This window comes from Musca autumnalis, unplaced genomic scaffold, assembly GCF_047663935.1.
Source record: "Musca autumnalis isolate F117 unplaced genomic scaffold, ASM4766393v1 scaffold_1, whole genome shotgun sequence".
Classification (NCBI taxonomy): Eukaryota; Metazoa; Arthropoda; class Insecta; order Diptera; family Muscidae; genus Musca; species Musca autumnalis.
Window position 1 is genome coordinate 187662247 of NW_027411644.1, and position 26282 is coordinate 187688528.

General features: G+C 34.5%; 1 protein-coding gene across 2 annotated transcripts in view; it reads right to left on the bottom strand.

Moving 5' to 3' along the window:
- Positions 1 to 24966, bottom strand: part of LOC141388839 (arylalkylamine N-acetyltransferase 1-like) — a 52369-nt gene extending 27403 nt beyond the window's left edge. The window contains exons 1-3 of one of the 2 annotated variants that reach the window (XM_073959263.1): positions 23627 to 24919; positions 23491 to 23567; positions 511 to 693 (exon numbers count right to left, since the gene is read on the bottom strand). In XM_073959263.1, coding sequence (XP_073815364.1) covers positions 511 to 654 — 144 coding nt within the window. In that variant the 5' untranslated portion in view covers positions 655 to 693; positions 23491 to 23567; positions 23627 to 24919. Of the gene's footprint in view, positions 1 to 510; positions 694 to 23490; positions 23568 to 23626 lie in introns of both variants that reach the window. The other variant, XM_073959262.1, reaches the window with a different exon arrangement.
- Between the last annotated feature and the right edge of the window lie 1316 nt (positions 24967 to 26282).

Here is a 26282-nt window from a genome sequence, read left to right on the forward strand (position 1 = left end):
ATTTTCATTTGAACGGATTTTGTTTACTTAAAGAAGATTTTCGGCATACCAAAAAGGCGAAATGTTAATGAGCCTTTTCAACACTTTCTATTGCAAATTAATTACTATACGATATAACAGATTTATGAATTTTCTCAACATTCCTTTTGCATACCAAGAAGAAAATATGAATGATAAGAGGGCATTTGAAAGATTTGTTAATATTTTCTGTGTAAAAATATTTCATAATAATAATTTATAATTATTGTATTGGCGAAAGAAATGTTATTGACCTCGATAATATAAAGGACGTAGAGATTCGAGGTTATTAAAATTTCATTGTAACCAGGTGCGTGTTTCTCTAAGACGATTCAAAAGAAAATTCATTTGAATTCCTACCAAACTCCCGTTATTGTTGAATTGTTTGTTTGATTGAAAACATAATTGAATTATATATTTTTCAAACCACAGAAGTTTGGTAGTAATTCAAACGAATTTGGTTCCGAATCGAATAACATATTGTGAACTTACCTTAAAGAAAAATCTTTTAAGCATTTCCAAAAGCGCCTCTGCATCATCTTGAGTCACAAGTTCTACTGTATATGATGTTTCATATGTTTTGGCTTGTGTCACAGAAGCAGCGGGAGAGGAAGATACATTCAAAACACTATCCATTTTTTGTGAGAGTCTCGCAATTGGATATAAATCCGAAAGCTGGAAATATAAAAGAAATAATAAAGATTTAAAAGAAGGTTTATTTAGAAGAATTAAAATTAAAAAAAATCGTTTTGTTAATAAAACATAATTTGGGCAGATTTTTTATTTTCTATTTATTTGATTAGATTATGAAAGAGTAATTTAATGTTCCAAAATCCCTCATGTAGTCTTAGTTGAGCAAGTTGATTCTGTCTGCACTGTTTATCAGTTGAGAGCACTACCAATAGACACACATACGGTGGGAATCAATAACCAAACGTTTGTAGTTTTAGAACATAGAGTTTGACGATAAGAAATTTTGAGATAAGGTCTAGCATATTTCTGTCTCATGAAAAGTGAACAGATATTTTGTCGTAGATTGGACCACGACATAAATAGAAAAAAGTAAAAACGCGTTTAATTCGGCTGGGCCGAACTATTTACACCCTCCACTTCGAGTTATAGTGAAGCAAAGTGGAATAATTAAGCTCCTCCACCACGATGTTCCTAACAAAACATTGCCCAGTATTAAAAACGTTCCGAATACAACTTTTGTAACCGAAATACAAAAAATGGGTCGATATCGTTAAATGGGATTTATATTAAATCATGGATCTATATTGACAATTCTCTGTAGGAATGATTCATACCCCTAGTGAAGAGTAAATACCAAATTTAAGCGCTATATCAAAACATGGAACTATAGCGACAAATTTAAATACGAAATTTCAGCCATTTCGGTGTGATAATAATAAAACCTTGAAAATACCGAAAATCGGGAGGTACCGTTCTATGGAGGCTATATCGAAACGTGGACCTGTAGCAACAAATTTCTGGGGGAGATTTGAATGCTTTAAACGAAGTACAAATTTGAAATTTTAGCCATTTCGGTAAGATCGGGAGGTACAGTTCTATGGGGGCTATATCAACATGTGGACCTGCGCTGACAAAATTGTTTGTAGCCTCAAAGAAATACCAAATTTCTGACAAATTTCTACATCAACAAATGGACTTATACTAACATATTTCTGCTGGAAAGTTTTGTAGCCACAAAGAAGACAAAATACCAAATGACAGTTATTTCGGCCTGATAACCAGACTTATACCTTCAAAATACAGAAAATCGAGAGGTATCCCTCTATTGGGGTTATATCAACACGTGGCAAATTTCTGATGGAAAGTTTTGTAGCCCTTAAGGAAACTAAATACCAAATTTCAGCCATTTCGCTAAGATAATATGGTTGAAACCTTCAAATTACTGAAAATTGGGAGGTACCGTTCTATAGGGCTATATGAAGATATGGACCTATACCGACAACTTTCAGGTGGAACGTTTTTTTACCTCAACGAAGACTAAATAAAAATTTTCTGTCATTTCTGTGTGTTAATGAGGCTAAAATCTTCAAAACTGGGAGGTACCGTTCTATGGGGGTTATACGAAGATATGGACCTATACTGACAAATTTCAGGTGGAATTTTCCTTACCTTCAACGAAGACTAAGTGTCAGTCATTTCGGTGGGATTTTGAGGCCACAACCTTAAAAATACCGAAAATCGGGAGGTACCGTTCTATGGGGGCTATATGAATGCGTGGACCTATATCGACAAATTTCTGGTGGAAAATTTTGTTGCACCAAAGAAGATAAATTACCAAATTACAGCCCTTTTGGTAGGATATTGATACCACAACCCTAAAATACCGAAAATCAGGAGGTACCGTTTTTTGGGGTCTATATGGAGATGTGGACCTAAACCGACAAATTTCAGGTGGAAAGTTTATGCCCCCAACGAAGACTAAATACCAAATTCCATTTCGGTAGGATATTGAGCCCACAATCATATAATATGGAAAATCGGAGGTACAGTTCTATGATGCTATATCGGAACGTGAACCGATATTGCCCATTTTCAATACCAAATATTCTAAGAGTACTAGAATCTTGCGAACTGTATCTTTATTTTAACAGATGAACGGGCAGACGGAAATGTTTATATGATCAAGATATATATACTGTATAGGGTCTCCGACGAATGTTTCGATGTGTTACAAACGGAAAGACAAAGTTAATTATACCCTCCATGTTATGGTGGGGGTATAAAAAAGCATAATGGAAAACTGGATTTTAGTATTGATGGTTTTGAAAGAGGCTAACATTTCACTTCCCTTACTTCGACTAACAGTCTGACAAATGGATTTTTAATGAATTAGAAAAGGAAGAAAATTTGAACTTCAAGAAGATTTTCCTTGAAGCGAACTATTCATCCAATAAGAATGTGACTATGTTGCAAATAAGTTGTACGATATGGCCACATACGAGACCGAAGGATAAGAGAATTTTTTACTGACAGTCCACTAGAAATTTTTTTCATGCAGCAGAATCTAAACTCAGATAGCATTGCCAAAGCCCCAACAATGCTATAGAAAAATACCGAATTTGAAGATGAAAAAGCAGATATCCGATTTGCTAGATTTTAATCGGGAAGTGACAGTACTCGAAAAGTACGAGTTTCACAAGATGTTTACTATCAACTGTTTAGTTTTAAGTGATAGCGTTTGCGAGTACTCCTTGGTAAAGAATAAGAGTGGGAGTGCAAATTTTAGAAATAGAGTAAGAGTTTACTCTTTAAAGTGAAATCGAGTGAAAAACGTAATTTATTATTTGCCAATTTGGGTGCGTGTTAGTACAGCTTGGCGACATTTATCTTCAAGATACTTGTTTTTGTGTCGCTTGCGGCTGTGGATTTAGAAAATACCCACAATTGCAAAACTACAAGAGAGCTCGTCAATAGGAGAATATGCTCGATTTCGAGCGTATTTTACTCCCACTCTAAAACGCTCTTATTCAAGTGGCCTAAAAAAAGACAGTATATTCGATTTCCTTTTTCTACTAAAAAGCGAGTTTGACTCTCTACTCGAGTTCGAGCGGAAGTATGTCGGAGCTTTGAGGGGAAGCTTTGAAGTCGCTGGCAAAGTATTATTCAACTACTTTACCGCTTTATTCGAAAATATAATAAAAGGGAAAACTTTGAAGTCGCTGGCAAAGTTTATTCAATTACTTTACCGCTTTATTCGAAAATATAATAAAAGTACCCAGCAAAATGTTTGCCTCCAAAGATGCAGTTAAATCATATGTAAAGGGTGGTTTCAAAAGTATGGGGCTGGAATTCGACATTTTTCAAACAAAGTTGTTAAACCAATTGGACCAAATGGATCGCCTAACTATCACAAAACGTACAAAAATTATCAAAACCTACTACAAAAATGGTGATTTTTTGTTTGATTGATTTTTCGTGATTTTTGAACAAAAATTTCTGCTTTTGAAGCACATTTCTCGCTCGGTTGGTTTCTGAGAATCCTCAGGTAATTGAAGAGAGGCCATTACATCCAGAAAAATTCACTGTTTGGTGCGGTCTTTGGTCTGAAAGTGTGATTGGACCTTCCTTCTTCGAAAATGACTGCCACGGTCAATTCGGAGCGGAATGGCCATACGATAACCGACTTTTTTTGCTTGCTATTGAAGAATACGACTTGGAGAATATGTGGTTTCAACAAGACGTTGCCACATGCCACACAACTCGAGCGTATATGGCTTTATTGCAGGAGACATTTTTTATTTCTCGTCGTTGCGATATCAACTGGCCTCCAAGATCATGTGATTTGACACCATTAGACTTTTTTATGCAGATAAACTCTCAACTCTTGAGCACTTAAAAACCAACAATCGTCAATATTTGTAAAAATATTTGTAAAAAAGTGGTCGAAAACGACCTCAAAAATTCCATGCTTGCAACAGTTCGTGTAAAGGTCATTTAAATGATGTAGTGTTTCACATAAAATTTCAACGTTCAAACTTTATAATAATAAAAATAGGTAAAAAAACTTTTTAAGTTAAACGGTTTTATGTTAAACATACATTGCAATGTTTAAGATAAATGTACTAAAAACCAAAAAATAATAAAATAGATACAGTCGTGGGAATTATAAACATATGCATAGACTAGACTAAAATAAAACCGTGGGGCACGTCAATTGTCTACAATCGTTGATTAAATTGTTTGTTTTGTAATGTTACACTATAAATAGGCAGTTGTTCAACCGACAACGATGGACGTGTGATAAGTAGGGCTAGAATGTGGAAACAAGCAAGCAAGCTCGATTATAAGCGAGTTTCAGGGTTTCATAGTGGTGAGCGAGTAGTACTTTGTCGATTAAAGACAAACTACGAGCAGTGAAACGATTCCTCGCCAGCCAGCAGTGTGAATGTCCAACGATAAACTAGTTGAAACATCTCTTTTATTTACATGCAGTGTATAACTATTGGAATTTCCATGAGCAAGAAAATAGTAAGTAATTGCCTCACCGTCTGCGGGCCAACTGCCTAACGACGAATTAAACGATTCTTCTATCGCACATTAAGTCGATAATTTGTAGACAATTGACGTGCCCCACGGTTTTATTTTAGTCTAGTCTATGCATATGTTTATAATTCCCACGACTGTATCTATTTTATTATTTTTTGGTTTTTAGTACATTTATCTTAAACATTGCAATGTATGTTTAACATAAAACCGTTTAACTTAAAAAGTTTTTTACCTATTTTTATTTTCTAATTTTTAGTTTTTATTTCGCATTCTGTTTAATTCATTTAGTGCTTTATTATTGCAAGGTTTCTTGCCCGTTAATTTATTGCAGTCCAACTCCTCTATTTACCTATTTTTATTTTCTAGTTTTTAGTTTTTATTTCGCATTCTGTTTAATTCATTTAGTGCTTTATTATTGCAAGGTTTCTTGCCCGTTAATTTATTGCAGTCCAACTCCTCTATACGTAGTCCCTGCAAAGATCTTACTCTACTAAGATCCACGTAGGCTTGACCTTCTTCAAACAGTTTCGCACCTAAGTATACGACTGCGTGATCCACAGTGCTGCCCTGCATTTTATGTATTGTAGAAGCCCATGATAGTATTAAAGGCAACACACATCTGTGTGTATCGCTCACGTTGTTTTGTTAACCTGGCTTCATATTCTTCAGGCGTTTCTGACGCTATCATCTGTATGTATCGCTCACGTTGCTTTGTTAACCTGGCTTCATATTCTTCAGGCGTTTCTGACGCCGTCATTTGTGTATATCGCTGAAGTTGCTTTTTTAACCTGGCCTCATATTGCTCAGGTGTTTTTGACGCTAATTGTTCCCGTCGTTTCTGTAATCGACTATTTCTATCACCTTCACTTTCTTTAGCTCGTTTTGCTTTATACTTTTCTTTCGCTTTTTGAAGCCTTCGTTTACGTTGTGTTGCAGTTTCTGTTTTATTTGTGTTTGTATTTTTTTATATATTTTTTACCATTTTGTTCCCACGAGTAATGGCCATTTAAACGGTCGACCCCCCCAGAGGTCCAATAAAGGGGCAAGGCTATGTACAACAAGATGCGCCTGAGTCTTGAGGGGAAAACGCTAACGAAATTTTTATCCACTCTAATGCCATACAGTTCTCGGCGCGTTTTAACCTTTCACCTTAACTAGGGTGGTGTACCGCTAACGACGTATCATTTTAGCCACCCTAACGCCACACAGTCCTCAACACAATAAAAAATCTTGACTTGGGTGGTGGATTCAGGCTGGATTAATCAGATACCTAAATTACAGATTCAATTTCTAAATTTAAATCTTAATTATACGCCATTTAGTGGCTGCGCCCATATTAAATATTGAGGTTGTATAGTGCACTGTATTCTTCTTGTCAAGCCTTTTTATTTGATACCCATATTGGTGGGATTGATAAAAAATTGTTATCAGCCATTTGGTAGCGGCGGCCATCTTAGATTTCAATTTTGCATAGTAAATTGTATTCTACTTGTAGAGACCTTTCATTTGATTGATAAAACCTAAGTTACCCGCCATTTTGTAGAGGCCGCCATCTTGGATTTTTAATTTTATATAGTACATTGTATTCTACTGGTTGAGCACTTTCATTTGATATCCATATTGATGGGATTGATAAAACCTACGTTATCTGCCATTTTGTAGCGGCCGCCATCTTGGATTTCAATTTTTTATAGTATATTGTATTCTGCTTGTTGAGCCCTTTCATTTGATACCCATATTGATGGGATTGATAAAACCTACGTTATCCGTCATTTTGCAGCGGCCGCCATCTTGGATTTCAATTTTTTATAGTATATTGTATTCTGCGTTGAGCCCTTTCATTTGATACCCATATTGATGGGATTGATAAAACCTACGTTATCCGCCATTTTGTAGCGGCGGCCATCTTGAATTTATAATGATAATGAATAAACATAATTGTATTGTCACCAAAATCCAAAGTGTATACAAAATTTCAGATTAATCGGTTGACAGGAAGAGGCTGAAATTTGAATTACTAAATTTGACCCAAGAATAAATAACACTGTGAACCGAAATTTTGGGGGGGTGGAAAATTCCTTTTGGGGATGAAAGCTCTTGGCGAGTATATACAAAACCCAGAAGGACAGATCCGCCGTGAGTCGAACTTTTTAGATATGGCGTGTTGAATATTTTGCTTGAGACCCTATAAGCCCTCAGATATTAGTGTTATATCTTTGTCCGCTATTGTTTTAGCTTATTTTTGAGATCACATTTCTTCAGCCAAATCAAATGAGGATTGTTTTCGTAGAGCATTTTGACCTTCTATCTCGCTTCCTTCAATGTCCTTTTCGTCCATTATTTTAAGAGCCGCCATAAAAATACCACAAGATGACGTTTTTCAGCTTCGTAATGTTCTGCAAAAATGTCGCTCAGAAAATTTTAGGTACGGCTCTCATTGACAACTAATCGATTTTGTCGCGTTTTCATAGTCATTTTTTACATTAACCCCTGTTTGCTCAGAAAAAAACTGTGTTTTGTGTTTTTGTATGTTCAGTAACGAATATACAAAAAACAAAATATAGTCTTTTTCTGAACAAAAACGGGGTAAATGCACAAAACGACCACGAAAACGCGACAAAATCGATTTGCTGTCAATGAGAGCCGTACCTAAAATTTTCTGGCCGACATGTTTGCAAAACATTTCGAAGCTGAAAAACGTCATCTTGTGGTACTTTTATGGCGGCTCTTAAAATAAAGGACGAAAAGGACATTGAAGGAAGCGAGAAAAAGGTCAAAATGATCCACGAAAATAATCCTCATTTGATTTGGCTGAAGAAATGTGATCTCAAAAATATGCTAAAACAACAGCGGACATAGATATAACGCTAATATCTGAGGGCTTATAGGGTCTCCAGCAAAATATTCATCACGCCATATCTCAAAAGTTCGACTCACGGCGGATCTCTCCTTCTGGGTTCTGTATATACTCACCAAGAGCTTTCATCCCCAAAAGGAATTTTCCACCCCCCAGACTTTGAGCTCCATTTTGTTGCACAGTGTAATAAAACAAACAGGGTGAGCTAAATAAAACCATTTAAAAAAGAAATATCATGAAAAAACATATTTTATATGTGTTTTATTTACGTTTACTTTTGAAACCACAAAATGGATAACCCTTTACAAGTGATTTGAAAGTGCATTATCCATTTTAATTCATGATTTTTAGAGCGTGACTACTGAAAGATATTCTCCATTAGAACTGCATTTTAACTAACCCTTTGGAATCGTATTTTAACTAACCATTTACGGTAGAATAGGATGCAGTCCAAATTGCATCCAAAGCACGTGCTTTATGAAGTGCTTTGGATTGAATTTGAAGGCACTCTTCGGAATGAGTTTTTATGCAGTTCAAAGATGCAATAAAAATGCAAGGCAATCCCAGAACTAATAAAAAGAATTTATTGTTTGTGTAAAATAAAAATAATAAGAACTTTATTACATAAACACAGATTATGAAATTTCTTCATTAAATTTAATAGCAACTGAATTTGTTTCATCCGCTCTCCATTTAAGCTGAACTGTTTTTGCTTCATCTGCTAAAGGGCTTCTTACCGAGCAAAATGTTCTATACCAAGGATGCTATTGAATCATGGGTGCAAGTGATCGCATGCCATCTTTTTAGCATTTTCACTCATGAATTTTATATGAGCGTGACCACCATAAGATGACATTCATTTTCGGATCATAAGATGACATTCATTGACGGATCCTATGCATGTCATTTTGACCAATGCTTTGACATGTAATTTTCACCAACTCTTTGGCATGACATTTTCATGTCTTGTTTGGAAAATGGAAAATTCTGTATTTTCATGACAAACCAAACTCTTTATTAATTCAAACTAATTCATGAAATAACTAGAACTAATTTATCAGCATAAAGTTTACACCCAAAATTTCAATTTAATCACCGCCGCTGCACCGCAACAGAGTTTACTTTGTCCACTCTCAGCCACTGATTTTGTTTCATATTACAAAAGCTTTTTTATTATCTTCTCATCACCAGTTCAGATTTCGACATGGACTCCAACAGCACTCCTTTAAGAATTTCTAGTTCGTGAACCTACATTTAATTTGTAATTTTATAACAACAATTTTGGAAATGTATGTTTGTTTTAATGTAGCTACATGTAGGGATGTACAAATCGACTTGTTTGTTTATAGTGATCTGTCCAAATGATTCAAATGCTGATGAAAAGATCGGATCTTTCACGACTTCCTTTGCATGGGTTTAAATGCTAATGAAAAGATCGGATCTTTCACGACTTGCTTTGAACCAATGCAAAATATGCCATGAAATCACGTCATCGCATAGAACCCCTTCCTTCAAGTTTTGCTGGGTATATTGTCTTCCCATCACCAGTTGAGATTTCAGCAGCACTTCAACAGCACACCATTAGGAAATTTTCTTCTCATGAGTTACCGTAAAAATGTTCCCAACTTTTGGTTGTTTTTTTTATTTTATATAAAAATTTTCGAAATTGAAGCACACTTCTTCTATCTTTTAAAAATTTCTGTAGTTGTAGTAGATACCTACAAGTAGGCATGCTTGATAGGGATCACTATGCAACTGCTTGTAAAATGTATCGAACGGAGTGTCTTTTTCACGACTCCCTTGAACTGCATCCGGATGCAATTTAAATGTGAGAAATTTTATTTATTTATAATTAGGCTTATAATAAATATAAGACTTATATACAAGATGCAGCATTAGCGACAAAGGCCATCATATGTGAGAAATGGATGTCAATCGTTGAATCGCATCCAAGTGCTGTTAAAATGTTAGGAATTGGAGTGCCTTTTCACTACTCTGATTGAACTGCATCCAGATGCTGTTAAAAAGCGAGGAAAGGATGTCATTGATTGGATCGCATTCGAATTCGGTTAAAATGTAAGGAATGAGTGCCTCTTTCACGACTCCGTTTGAACTGCATCAAAACATGCCGTGAACGAACTAGTCTACATTGCACTACTCCCAATTTATTTTGCTGGGTATGGACTGTTCTTACATATTTTTCATTGATGTGTAAAATTTCAATTATTTTTAAGTACATGCTGCAAACATGTTGTTGCTATTGTTGCCAATATTTAAAACAAGCGAAAAATCTGTAGTTGATCCTGTTTCCGGGTGAAGCTTTGATAAGAAATACAAAGGGAAAAACGATAAAGATTTCATCAAAAGTCCTCGAGTGCAAATTTTATAAATTATTTTATTCCAGGAAAACAATCTAAAATTTTATATGAATCATCTTTATTCCATAGAACATATTTCTCAAAAACAAAACGTTTAAAATGAAAATAAGTCGTCTTAAGATGGTCTACTTAATTCTGTATTTTGGTTACATCGCTCTCACATGATTCCAAATAATCGCACACATGTCTCGGTGTGAATGCATTGATGACATTCTAAAGTGTATTATTAATGATTCAAAGATCATGAATTGTTGTTTACTCACAATTCACCCTAGAGAAAATATTGTCATTGAATTTTTTTGCAAATGTTGCCAGTCGTCTAGGCGAAAATCTGCTGACCAGCCGATCGACCGGTCTGTTAGCCGGCAAATGGATTTATTATAGTAAAATGTGACTTGGCAAAATTTTCGTACGTCGTCAATTGGCATTTCCAAGACAGACTACAAATTGTTTATTTTTGTTGACTTGCTGTGGTGTACATGATATAAAGCAGCAGCACAGAACGCAGATTTTCCTTCCTGTCTTTTACAGTAAAATATTGTTAATTTGAGCATAAATTGAATGAAAATTAGAAAGAGCACAATGTTTTCATGTCATTATATTCAAGTCCTACTGTGTTCGAAATAGTAACATAAGATAAATTTGCAATGTTGTGTTCCATAAATTAACACATTGTATTTTCAGTAATAAATCGCCTCTGGCTGCTAATTTTGTGTACTCTACTTATTGCTGTGTGTACATTTTTATTGTAAATAATATGCGTTTTAATTTATGGGCGTGCATTTTACGCATTTTATAAAAAAAAAGTATATAAATAATTTTTTGTTTTATAAATGTGTAGAATATTTTTAGACATGATTGATGGGATGAGATGTATAGCAAACAACGTGTCCATAATGAAAAGTGGTAGCACTGACCTCTCTGCCGTGTTACCGGTGGTAGCTACCGTTCACGCCTCATAAAGGTGATGACATAATCTACATTAACACGTATTACCGTTACCAAAGTCCGTCCATTGAAATCAAGATACAGCTTTATACAAAGTTGTATAATTTGTTACAAAAGTTTATATTGATCCTATGATGTTTGGTATTGAATATTGCCTATAGAATGGTATCTCCCGATTTTCGGGTCTTTTCTAAAAGTCTGAAATTTCCTATTTAGTCTTTGTTGGACGCGCTGAACTTTCCTCCTCCCGATTTTCAAGGTTTTAGCATCGTTAGCACAATGAAATTGTCTTAATTTCGTATTTAGTCTTGGTTGGTCCTTAGTCTTTCCCCCAGAAATTTGTTGCACGTTTTTATATAGCCACCATGGAACGGCATCTCCCGATGTTCGGTATTTTCAAGGTTTTAGCTTCAATATCACACCGAGCGCTAAACTTTCCCCCAGACAATTGTTGCTATAGGTTCACGTGTTGATATAGCCCCCATAGAAGTTTACTTCCCGATTCTCAGTAATTTCAAGATTTTAGTCTAATTACCACTCCGAAATGACTGACATTCCGTATTTAGTCTTCTTTGGGAGTATTAGAATTTTCCCAAGAAACTTGTCGCTATAAGTCTACGTTTGATATAGCCTCCATAGGACGGTACCTTCCGATTTTCGATATTTTCAAAGTTTTAGTCCCATTATCACGTCGAAATGGTTGCGATTTCGTATTTAGTCTTCGATGGGAGCATTTAAACTTTCCCCCATAAATGTTTTGTTATATGTACACGTTTTTATATAAGCTTTGTCCCTTTACTTTTTTAATGGTAAAAGTGGTAAGAGAGAAAATTGTCAACATTTCTCAAAATTGCTCTCTCATGAACATTTTTACCAGAAAAGTAAAGGAACGGAAAAATGGTTGATCTGGTAGCAATGTCAAAAAGAAACATAAAAAATCAATTTTCGTCTTTTATTTCACAGTTTTTAATTTAGTTTTGTCAGCGTTCGACTTTTTCTTCTGTTTTTCGTTCATTTTTTATACCCTCCACCATAGGATGGGGGTATATTAAGTTTGTCACTACGTTTGTAACTACTCGAAATAATCATTGTAGACCCCACAAACTATATATCGTCTGCTCCGTCGGAAAAGGTCGTAAGTCCCTCTCAATAAATTTTTCAGGAGGAAAAAAAAAACATTCCAGTGCTTTCTGTATTAAAGATTTTATTATGGTAGTAAAGGCAGTATTCTTCGTTTATTTATTCCGCTTCAATAACTGTACTTTGTTTGATAAAATTCCGTCGAGTTTGGGAGATAATTGGATGTCTTTGGACTTACGACCTTTTCCTTGTACAGTTTTGTATTTTTGTAGGGACTTACGACCTTTTCCTACAATTTACGGACGTTTTTAAAATAAAATATTTATACTTTACAAAAAAATATGGAAAGGGTATTATAAGTTTGTTTTGTCCAATATTCGTGTAACATGGCGAAGTATTCGTCGTAGACCCCCTTCCTCTGCTATTTTTTTAACAATTTGTATATAACAATTGTAATAAAACTCCAGGCCTCAATTTTGGAAAGATCGTCACGAAATTTTGTGGAGAGGTCGGGTTCCGACCAGAAGTGACCCCATTAGATGTTGGTTATGATCGAAAGGTGTGAAATGGACCAAACCCGACTTTGTAGCTGTCCTGTAGATCGCAGTAATATTCCGATCGGCGCGAAAGTTTAAGAATGAATTGAATTTAAGACAAAGAAGAAGCTTGCAATTTAACATGGTGATGAGATAATTATTAGCGGGTTTAATGGACCAAAACTTTTGAGTGAAATCCTATATATAAAAGACAATGTGTGTATGTTTGTATGTTCCGCATAGACTCAAAAACGGCTGAACCTATTTTTTTGAAAATATCAGAGAATGTACAAGGAACAAGCGAGGTAAAAATAGGTTTATATTTTTTGAATTTCGGAGGGGCGGGGGCAGGCCCTATTAAAAAAAAAAAAAAAACGCTTTGTGCAAAATTTATGAAAGTATTGGTCAGAAAATTAATTTGTTGAATCTCTGACCCTAAGTACTTATTCCATGTAATTTTCTGATTATGCACAGGGATGTCTCTTGGTTGAAGTAGGCTATATATTTTGTTGAATTTCGGAGGAGAGGGTTATACCAGTGCCCCATTTTTTAAATGCGCTATATATATAAAACTTACGAACTATTCCGTTTCCCCAATCCTGGGTACATATTTTAGCAAGACCCCACTTTCTTAAATATTCTACAAATCGGTGGAAATACCAGATGTTATGCATAACGAAGCTTTGGTCCTATTGGAAAGCAAGTGTTTAGATTAGAAGGCAACACATCGATAGCTATAGTTTCATCAGGTATATAAAATACATTATAGGAAGGTGGACATAGTCGGCGTGCCTCAAGTCATCAGTTATTTGGCGGTATGTTAAAATTGCATATCGACACCAACATTTACAGCTCGCAATTTTAAGATAGATCTTCGTGTTTTGGTATAGAAGTTTCTATTACTTCTAGAATGTTTGGTATTGAAAAGGGTGTATATCGGTTCACGTTTTGTATAGGTCCACCCCTTCATATAGCCCCCATAGAACGGTGCCTCCCGAATGTTGGTATTTTGAAGGTTAGCCACATTGTTTTACCGAAATTGCTGAAATTTGGTATTTAGTCTACTTCATAAACCAAAGGAAACTAATTGAAGTAAAATTCAATACAACTCATGGTGGAGGGTATAACAATTTAACGACGTTCTTACTTGTTATTGATAGTCACTTGCATATCCCAACTACTTTGCGAAGCAAAAAAATATAATTGACATAAGAAAAGCTAACATAAACTGTTTCAAGGGCCAGCAACGTGGACCGGTTCGGCTAATATTTAAAATAAAGCATGACACGTAATTCCGTTAATGTACGTGGTTTCTTAGCTACATTGTAATCCCAAATAGTGTCCTTTTTTGTCTCCCAAGTATTTCTGCCCCAACTCCCTGCATCTTTTGTTTTTGTCTGCAAACCATGTAGAATCTTCAGCATGTAATGTCTTCCTGCGTTTAGGAAGTTTATCATCAGAGCTTTCAGAATCATTGTGAAAACCATAGGGAACTAGACCCATGACACCATCGTCTAATTCCATTCCAAATTCATACTGCTCTTTGTTAGCAAAAACCATGATGTCTTCTTAGCTTAATAACATTTCAATAAATTATTATTTTAGAATCATGTAATAATATAAACATTGCACTTACCCGTCCGTTAGAAGGTATTACTTTATTGAATTCAGAATACAAACTAATCTCGTTATGTGAATAAATGTCCCTAGAGAAACCACAAATTACCAGTTGATAAAGTTAAGTAAGATATACAACAGTAAAAATATTGATTTCATTTTTACAAATTTTTCAATATATGAGGTATTTGAACACATACAGCATCCCAATTTGTATCAATGAAAAGGCCAGAAGTCCTCCTTTCATAATCAGTTCGCTTGTAGGGGAAAATAGATTCCAAATGTAAATTTTCGTTGCAATATAGAAATTATCACATTTTTGTTCAAAAGTTTGGTCCACAGGCTCCGCCAAATATCATCTTTATATTGTACCCCAACCATGGATAACGTTAAACTTTATATCTGAACTACATTAGCTGTAGTATTCTTTTAAAGTATACATTTTCTTGTGGGCTTACGACATTTTCGTACTCGAATTTGTACGTTTTGTGGACTTACGACATTTTCCGACAGGGGCAAAACATATAGAAAAACGCGACATACTACCATTTTCTTTGTATCATACGACGTACTGTACTATCATCCTGTAACAAAAACGCGATTTCCAAAAAAGTGGACTTACGACCTTTTCCGACGGAGCAGACGATATATTCTTGATCAGCGTGCAATTCTACATCGATATAGCCATGCGAATAAACATTTCTACCATAAAATGTTTATATAGGTCCACGTTTTGATATAGCCTCCATAGGACGATATCTCCCGATGTTCAGTAATTTGGAGGTTTTGGCCTCATTATCACACCGAGATGGCTGAAATTTGGTATTTAGTCTTCATTGGGGGTATTAAACTTCCCCCCAGACATTTGTAGGTATAGGTCCGCGCCATCATATAGCCCCCATAGAACGGTAACTTCCGATTTTCGGTATTTTGAAGGTTGTAGCCACATTAATCCACCGAAATGGCTGAAATTTGTGGTGGAGGGTATAAAAAGTTCGGCCCGACCGAACTTAACGCTTTTCCCACTTGTTCTTCATTGTGAAATAATCGTCAAACAAAAGTCGAAAAATCAGTTCTACCATTTTTTACCTGCAGAAATTTTGCTGGTAGCCTGTGGTAGAAGAGAAAGGCAAAGGTTCTCTCTCTGCACTCTCACTCTCTTAAAAATTGCTGCCAGTTTTACCACTTTTTGGAGTTAAGGAACGCTTTGCAGGTTAAAAATGGTAACAAATGGTAAAAATGGTAACCTCAGGTAAGTAAAGGAACACAGCTATAGTCCCCATTTAACGTTAGGGATATACAACATTCCTTGAGAGAATTGTCGGTATAGATCCACGATTTAATATAGCCCCCATGTAACGATACTGTCCGATTTTTTGTATTTCGTGGGTTCTTAATCACATTTGTCACACCGAAATGTGAATAAAAAAATTATGCGGAATGTTGTTAATGCAGGGTAAAGTTTTGGTTGGAACACCGAGGTACATTTAGTACTTTCCCAGCAAAATTTATTTGAAGTTGTTCCTTGTGAAGTAGTGATTGAATAGCTTTTTTTGAAGCAGTCCACGCAGAGTCATGAAAAATGCAGTCCGTTCTTCACATTTTGACAATGTCCGATTTGAATCCATTTCATAAATTTTTCACATATTAAAAATTTCAAAATTTTGCAAAAAAAAAACTTAAAAAGACAAAGAACATAATTTGTTTCTTTTTAATTATAATAACAGCAATATGTTTGCATCCATAAAAAGTAATTTGTATACAAAAAATAATAAAAGTGATTTCGAACTACATCTTTGTTTGTAGCCAAAGAAGTAGTTGAATCATATGTTGTTGTGATTTATTCACTACAAAGAACTAATGCAAAATGTGTGCTTAAGAAGTAAATTAGACAGTATCCTCACTGCACCATGCCCTTGTAAAAATCATGACTTCTTTCACGTAAAAAGATGTAGTCCGGAATCACTTGCACTCATGATTTAACTACTTCTTTGGCTACAAACATTTTGCTGGGTTTATAATCTAAAGGTAACTAATTACAGTATTATAGTGGAGAGTATAAAAACGTAAAGCTTTTATGCCATCAGTCTTTGTAAATTTTCATACGGGCAAAATATGCCTTATCGAAATAATGGTTTTAGATCTCAAGTATTGTTGGACGAAATCTGTTTCAGACAATTATGAGTTGATTTAGCTATGTCCCTCCCATTGTCTGGCTTGGAACTCTAGAACGGATCAACCAATTGGGTTTAAAATCGGCCTTCGTAATATTTTGTCCAAACTTAGATAAAGTTCGAAGATTAGCCATTTCAGTCCACACCTTCGGGTACCTCCCCACAAAAATTAAAAAATTTTCTCTAAAATGGTGCGCACGATACCTCTCGAAGGTAGAACCTGATTTGCACATCGTAATATTTCTACCAGACAAAGATCAGGTTCGAATTTTGAATACATTGATCTACACCTTCGGGTACTTCTCACACAAAATTGCAGAAAAGTTCTTTTTAAGACTTGCTCTCGAATCGCTGTCACAATACCGACGGTACTAGCTTTTTTAGGGGCAAGTCCATGCTTCTTGCGAAAAAGACTGGAAAGCTGTAAAAAACAGCTACGGCCACCATGTGTAGTGGCTGGTGCGCACGACAATATTTGAATTGGATACTGTGTTGATCCAAACTTTGCATATCGTAATATTTCTGCGAATCTTAGATAAATCTCAAAGATGGAAATGGTCTACTTGATTGGAACCAAATTTTGTAGATCCTAATATTTTCACCATCATATCTGCCCTTCACACTTGTGCACAAGATAATCTCGAAATATTTCATAAAAAATAGATCAGGATGGAATATGGACTATATCGTCCCTCCTTCAGATGGGTCCAGCACCAATTAAAACGACTGATTAGCACAATAACTTACGAAATAAGTTTAAAGAAATTAATATGTAAATGCCATGTTGAGTCGGAGAAGTGATTTGTGTGTGGTGCTTTAAAAAAGTAAAATACATCCGCAAAGCATTCGAAGTTTATGAGTGAATGATGCAAAGTTGGTTGACGTAGGTGGCCAAATAACGGAGATATCGCAATAGTCGGTAATACATCCCATTTTTTCATTTTTTTGTAATCACGCTACATGTCGCAATTTTGATCGGATCCTCACAAAATTTTGGGGGTTAATGGGGGTCCTACAGAGGAAGAAGCTTATTGATTTTGGTGATGGTCGGATAATATTCAGGGGTCGGAATGTGAAAAAAACTTATTTGGAGAAATGGCCAACGTTTTATTTCAATGCGAATATTTCTCTTCTGTAAGAGGTATATCGAAAACAAAACCTGGCAAGGAAAGTAGAAAGTATCACCTATACAACGATGTGAAGTAAGTTGTCATAGGTGGTCAAACAACAGAGATATCGCAGTAGCCAGTAATGCATCCCATTTGCCATTTTTTGTGTAATCACACTATAGGTCGGAATTTTGATCGGATCCTCACGAAATTTTGGGGCGTGATGAGGGTCTAACAGAGAAAGAAGTCTATTTTTTATTTGCGTTGTACTGGCGATGCACTTAAATCCGTTTCCACAAAATTGACCTGTATTAATGAAGACATTCAGAGCAAAGGCACTAACCTATCCCAATTTTAATATTTTGAATTTTACCAGTCAAAAGATTATGCACAGGGGTAGTGGTGTAGGGTATCACATAGTCGTCCCCGATCCGACTATAGCCTTGGCTCACTTGTTTTTATATAACTTCTATTAATTTACGTTGAGTTTTGCTAATGCTGAGAGCATTGAGTCTCGATATTTTTTCTATATAACTATGAAAACAATTCCAGCTGCCCCCATCCGCTACCCGACAAGTTATTCCCCTTATAACACACCAGTAAAATCGATAAAATTCCGAAAATCGGGAGGTATAAAAGCTACACCTAACTTGGACCTATATGGTCCACTCAGAACTCTAAATGCTGCATTACTGTCAAATCATTTTGAAAAGTTTCCAAATCGGGAGGTACAGCTGTGTTCAAAATAATAGGAGTGCTCATTGACACCAGGGGAATGGTCGAATAAACATGGTTAAACTTACCCATTTTGGTTTATATTGTATTTGGTTAATATTGTTGACATCCCAACAGTTAATTGATCAGCAGAAATGTGGCAATCTGTTTTAAATTATTTTTTGTTTACACCAACATTATAAATCGCCTTCAAATTTGTTGTTCAAAAAAATAGGAGTGCGGAAGAAAAAGGACAATAAAAATATTTTTAGTTGAGTTTAAGATCAAAATTGTCTATATTTTAGTTGACAGTAGTGAATCCAATAGGTTTTTTGAGATTTGATGGCTGTTTGAAAACAAAAGTTCTTTGGAGGTAACCTAAAAACACTTGATTGTCCTTGCAGCGATTTTTTCCATAAATTGAGCACTTATTGGGTAACTCAATGGATTTTATAGACTGAACTTTAGTGATTAGAGTTTTTTGATGCTCTGGCTGTTATCTCGAACAATATATAATGATCGGTATCCCGGAAATTCGTGAATTTCGATCCTTGAGCCAAGTTAAAGCCGGTTTGCATTACCTCTTTACGTAAGGATCGGTTAAAAAAGCGTTCTATAAGGCATTAATTTCTCGATCAAGTGATGTTTTGAGGTCCTTAGCATCTTAACTGCACGCAGAATTCATTTTATGGTTCAATTTTGAATAATTGGATGATTGGGACATATGAGACATTTTTCAAAACGCTTTGTTAAAAAGGAAACTTTAAAGACAAACTTTTGAAGTTGGCCTAAGATTATTTTTATTAGGTTTTGCATCGTATAATAAACAATTTTCTAATGAAACTAACCTAAATGAAGTATTTTTGAGTGAAAAGCGTAAGTTTATATTGAAAAATATATTACGGCGTATACCAACCATAGCACGATGGGGCCAATAGCAGGTTTTCGAGGCAAAAAGTCAATTTTTGAAGTTAACAATTTGAAAAAAATAATAACGGATTTCGATTGCCAACACTCTGAATCACTAAAAATAAAAAAATAAATCAATCTGGTAACATCACATAGCGACATACTGATCTGGCAATGGTGACATATTTTCTTATGCATCATTTTCCGACATTCATTATAAATAAGTAGTGAAAGCATTTTAGGCGCCAAAAAGAACATTTCAACATTTTTATATTTTTTAAACATGGAAAGCTCTTCAATGGGTATGTAAAATAAGATAGTGTTAACAAATAATAAAAATGTTATGTGTGGTAAATGTATTTTTGAGTTAAGATGTTATGTCTTTTTTGGAGTATTTTGCTTTGTTATCCATGTGTTCTCTGGAGTATAACTTTTGAGATCTAGGTAGATCTAGGACATTATATATATGTGGTGAAAGGTATTAATGTGTACTATCATTTTGTGAAAAAATTAGCTGCGCCTATCTGCGCCTTTTCATAAAAATCTGATTTCAGATGTCGTAATACTTAAAAATATGGACATGTTTATGTTTTGGTTGGCGAATAATCGGAAACCCATTAATGTTACCAATTGGATTTCGGAAAAATTTAATAGACGTATATAATAATAATAATAATAATAATATTAATAATATATAATTTCAAAGATATCGCAAACTTTGGCTTTTGTGGCGGAATCTTAGCCGATTTTTACTAAATTTGGAACCTTTTTTATTAACTTATAACAAACCACAGACAAAACCATGAAATTTTAACATATGTATATAGGGGAGCTATTTCCATATCTGAACCGATTTCAATATAACTTGACAAACTTATTTGTAGTCCGAATTCCGTAACATTTTCCAAATTTTATTGTAATTTGATGGAATTTGCATGCTTGGTCAATCATTTTCCTGAAATCGGGCGAACATATATATGGGAGCTATATCCAATTCTGAACCGATTTTAATATGATTTGCCAAAAATGTTTCTAGACCAAAATCCGTCACACATTTCAAATTTCATCAAGATTGGACATACATAGCGGGATTGGTGCACCAAATACCTAAAATCGGGCGAAAATATATATGGGAGCAATATCAAAATCTGAACCGATTTAAATATAACTTGGCAAACTTATTTGTAGTCCTAATTCCGTGGTATTTTCCAAATCGCATAAAAATTGGGCAGAATTTGCGTGTTTGGTCCATCAATTGCTTGAAATCGGGCGAACATATATACGGCAGCTATATGTATATATGAACCGATATGAACCAAATTTGGCATATTAGTTTCTAAGCCCATTATAAACATTTGTACAAAATTTGGAAGGTCTAGCTTGCCCCAGTGATTTGTTGCCTCGAAAACCTGTCATTGGCCCCATCGTGCATAGTGCAATCCCAGCCTACCTATCACTAAATGGTTCAAAGTACATTTCAACCGTTCACGTTTTAAAATTTTTTTGAATAGAAGCGAAATTGATTGCATACACAAGGTTGGCATGCTAAGGACTTCCAAATATTATTTGGTTGGGGAACAAATTCCTTACAGATACGCTTTTTTTGGCCGATCCTTACCTTAAAGGCTAATGTAAACTGTCTTAAACTTGGCTCGAGGATCAAAATACACAAATTTATGGGATACCAGTCATTATATATTGTTAAAGATAACATCCATAGCATCAAACAAATCTAATCGCTAAAGCTTTTGTCTACAAAATCCATTGGGTTGCCCAATAAGTGCTCAATTTATGGAACAAATTTCTGCAAGGACAATCGCATGGTTTTTGGCTACCTCCAAATGACTTTTGTTTTCAAACAGCAATCAAATCTCATAAAATCTATTGGATTTACTACTGTTAACTAAAATATTGAAAATTTTGATCCTAAACTCAACTAAAACTATTTTTATCGTCCTTTTTCTTCCACACTCCTATTTTTTTGAACAAAAACTTTAAACACGATTTATAATGTTGGTGTAAACAGTAAATAATTTAAAACAGATTGCCACATTTCTGTTGATGAATTACCTGTTGGGATGTCAACAATGTTAAACAAATTCAAAATAAACCAAAATGGGTAAGTTTAACCATATTTTTTGACAATTTTCTTTTTTGGTATGGGCGCTCCTATTATTTTGAACGCAACTGTACGTTTATATGGGGCTACACTTAACGAGACCTATGTTGAACATTTTTGCAAGGTGGTGTTTTGTTCACTCAGAACCCAAAATTCTAAATTACAACCAAATTACAACCAAAAAATTTGGCTACACAATAGCGAAAATCGGGCTGTACTTTTATGTGGGGACTATACCCAAATGTGGACTTACGTCCACTTAATTTTCCCCTATCTTCTTGCTTCGTTATAAAACTATATTTAAAATTTGGAAGCGGTATCTCGATTAGAACTATTTTAATAGCAAAAGGTAATTTATACGGAGCGCCTACAAACGTTAAGAAAAATACCCAAAAAATCTCGATATTTTTATCGGCATGTTTATACGTCCATACACGGAAACCAAATTCTGAGAACCCTCTTAAATATATAATATTGAGAAAAAAGAATATTTGTTGTGTAGCCGGAATTCGAACTGTATATTAGGGTTATGAATTTTTGAAAAATTTTCTCAAAAATGATTTCCTGTAGTGAGAATGAATGAACTTTTGCCAATTAATGCCAAAAATGACATTCATTCAACTTTATTATAAAAAAAGATTCCGCATAGGCTAATTTGAAAAAAAAAATGTTGAAAAATTCTATGAAATTAAAAAAATCTCAAAAAATGATTTTCTGTTGCACGAATGGAAGATTTTTTGCCTATTAATAACTAGACAGCGGAATTTTATGCAACCCATATTTTTGATCCGATTAATATCAAATTTTGGGACTTGGCATATTTTTGGCTTCTGATTAAATTGCAATCGAAAAATCACATATGCAAAAATTTGCAAAATGCATATATTATGCATATGCAAATATTATTTTTTGCATATGCAAAATTTATGCATTTTACATATTTTCGTATGCAACAAATATTTCAATAATATTTTCAAGAATCGAAACTATAGTATTCCCTGCCTTACCCCTTGGCGAACAATGCCAAATCTTTTCCACTAATAAACTAGTTGTTTTAAAAAATTAAAACAACAACAATGGGATTAAGCCAGACTATTTTGAAAGAAACAAAATTGCAAACGCTATCCCAATAAAAACGCCACAATGTTTCTAAATAAAGACACTGGCAAGTCGCGAGTTCATATTAACTGTGGCCAAAAATATAAGGAGTTGTCGTAGGTGCATCAATTTTGGTACACGTACCTATTATTGTCTTACAATCTTCAGGACAAAAAATTGGGTTGGTCGGTCCACGTTTTGATATAGCCCCCCATAGAACCGTATCTCCCGATTTTCGGTATTTTCAATGTTTTAGACACAATGACCAACCGAAAGTATTAAAATTTTGTGGTTAGTCTTCGGCAGAGGTATCAAACATTCCAACAGAGAATTGTGGGCTTAGGTCCACGTTTTGATATAGCCACCATACAACGGTACCTCCCGATTATCAGTATTTTGAATCTGAAACCTATATCGAAAAATTTCAAGTGGAAAGTTTTATACCCCCAACGAAGACTTAATACCAAATTTCAGCCATTTCGGAGGGATATTGAGGCCACAACCTTCAAAATACAGAAAATCGGGAGGTACTGTTCTATGGGAGCTATATCAAGACGTGGACCTATATTGACAAATTTCAGGTCTAAGGTTTTATACCCCCAACGAATACTAAATACCAAATTTCAGTCAATTTGGTGGGATATTGAGGCCACAACCTTCAAATTACCGAAAATCGGAAGGTACCGTTCTATGGAGGCTATATGAAGACGTGGACCTATACCGACAAATTTCCGGTGGAAAGTTTTATACCCCCAACGAAGACTTAATACAGAATTAAAGCCATAAGTCGGTAGAGCCGACTGCTACCTTTGTACTTGTTTTACTTAATTTCCACATAAACAAATTTTATTTAACTACTAGAGGATTTTCTCAACAGTTTTTCGCAGATTTATTTCAAAATTCGCTAAAAATACCTTTTTTAAAGTTGGAAGACATTATCGTGCACAATTTGAATTTAATTCTTTTCCTTTACTTTATATCTGGAATAGAACTATAACGTTTATTTTTATTTAATTGGACACTATTTTCATTTGTTTCAAAATTACTCACCGTATATCTGGGTTCAATAATAATCGCATCATTTTTAGCAAATGTGCGACTATTTTGCAACATTTGTGAAATATTTTCAATTTCCATGGTGACGACGACGATTTTGTGATGTGATGGAATGCAAGGACGAAGAAGATGGTGTTGCTGAAGATCCGTGGCAATGTGAAGATAAATCTTTTGAATGTTTAAATTAATTATCAACGGAATGCGTCAAATTATTGGCAATAAATATGTGTTTTATTGTTGGCGAAAACAGTGTTTTATGTTATTCTTTGATGTTTTTTCTTTAATTATTTATTTATGTTTCCTTTTTTGTTGTTTCTTGTGAAAAATTCTTCTTCTTCATCAAGTTAAACAGATCAGCGTAAATAATAACAATAAATTGAGAAAAATCGGAACATATGATTGTTTATCTAAAGCGTTTTTCCGACGTGTGTAGCTTTTCTTTTGTTATTGTCGGTTTTATTTTGCAAATTTCATTTTATTGTTATTGTACACAAAATCTTCAATTTGTTTAGCCAAGTAGACGGTGGCAATCACTCAGCACGACTAAAGGAAAAACAATTTTCACTCTTCTTCTCTTTCTCCTTGATTTTCTCAAGCATTGAGAAAAGTATAAACAAACGACAATTTGAAAACAAGAAAGTATCGTCGTCAATCGATCACGACGATTTGTTTATTCACATGTGTGCGAAATTGAATGAGAGCGTTGAGTTCACTTTGCTGCTGCCTGAATGATGGATGATCGATCTCACTTGGCTAGCTGACACTTTTAGGTTAATACAATTGGAAAATTCCTTTTTTTAAATTTGTTATTGTTATTTTATTTTTCAATTTATTATTAATTATCAATTAATTTTTTTATATTAAACTTCAATTATTTATCCTTTTTAAGGACATAAACTGGCATAAAATAATCCGTTTTATTTTCGTTTTGAATTTCCGTTACACAGTAATAACCAAATACTTGGAGTCTATTTTTGTTAGATTGGCTAACTGAATGATTGTCAACGTGCGCCTGGCTGGCACTAGGTTTTATATATTCCGCGAAATTGTGGCCGGTTTTTGTTTGTTGACTTTTATTTTTTCTTCTTATTGGATTTTCTTTAACGCAACTGCAACAAGTTTTTTTGTTATTATTTTTTATTTAGTTTTTTTTTTATAAAATGTTTATTCGTTTGTTTGTTGTGTTGTTATTGTTACTGTTCCGTACGTTGTGCTGTCGAAGTAGACGAGCGTATTCATTGTTTTGTTTGCTGCTGTTGTTTCTTCTTTGGCTTCCGGCGGCTTTTTGTCGATTGAACGAAAACCTGCAGCAGATTTTGCAACTGAAAGATTTTCTCGTTCGTATAACCAAACAAGTGCTTGACTTTCGTGGACGTCGCTGTTGATGTTGACGCCAACATCAACGGCTACAATATCGTTGTGGTGTTGTTACGACTTGGCCGTTTCTACACAGAAGAGAAACAAATATTTTCATTAAACCCAACAAACATTCACACAAAATGTATACGATGCGACCTATAAATTTTAAGTAACGTAATTTGAAAGATACTTTGTAAGCACACAGTGCACAGTGGATTCAGTTATGTGGGAATAAATGACAAAAATATTCCTAGACAAGCTATCTGTTTGAAATTTTCGATATTGGTTCCTGATGAGAAAAACACCAAATTCTTTGATATCACGATTCTAGGATGTTTTGAGATTTTCAGTCATTTATCAGTTTGGACAATTTGACAAAATTCCATTTTGGAAAAAAAAATTAAAACATGTAAGGACGGCATTAAGTTTGGCTTGGGCGAACTTTTTATACCATCCACCACAAGTTGTATTGAAGTAAGTCGATGTTTAGACGTTAAAAGTTAATGGGAAAGAAAATTGAGTTTATGTGCATGGGAGTTGAGAGGAATAAGAGGGCGTACACACACCCTCAAATTCTGTTTTGTTTCTTTATTCTTTGTAGATTTTTTTTGAATTTACTTTCATTTAATTTTCTCCGCCGGCAAATAAACAACAACGCATACATTTGAATTAAAAACTTTTGTGATGAAATATAAATTGGACAAGAAATTATCTGTAAAAATCAGGGCTTAAAAGCCAGCATCTAAAAACATTAGCATTAGCTGTACACTTCTACTGCTACACAATATTCATTTGTTCTAGAAACTTGTTTGTTGAAATCTAAGGTACATTTTTGTAGCTAACTGTATCCTTAATTTTTGGGCGGTTGTGTATCTTTGGACCAGAGTCGGATAAAAAGTATAAAAATTGGATATTTTCAAAAGATTTTTGCTATTTTTACCATTAAGAACCGTTCATAGACATTTCGCATATTCCAGAAAGTTGTTTATTGAAGCCTTTGCTACACTATTGTGATTGATTGTTTTCTTGAATTTTTAACGGTTTAATATCTATGGAGCAGAGGCCGAGAAAAGAGGATAAAAATCGCAATTGTTTTGCTATCTTGACCATTAAGACCTGTTCCTTCAGGGTTCGTATATTCTTGAAAGATGTTTATTGAGATCTGAGGTACATTTTTGTAGTTAGTTGTTTGCTTCAAATTTGATCGGTTTGATATCTGTATAACAAAACTTGAGAAAAATTGTAAAAAAATTTTGACCATGGCGATTTTGACCTTGCATAAGAAGTTTGA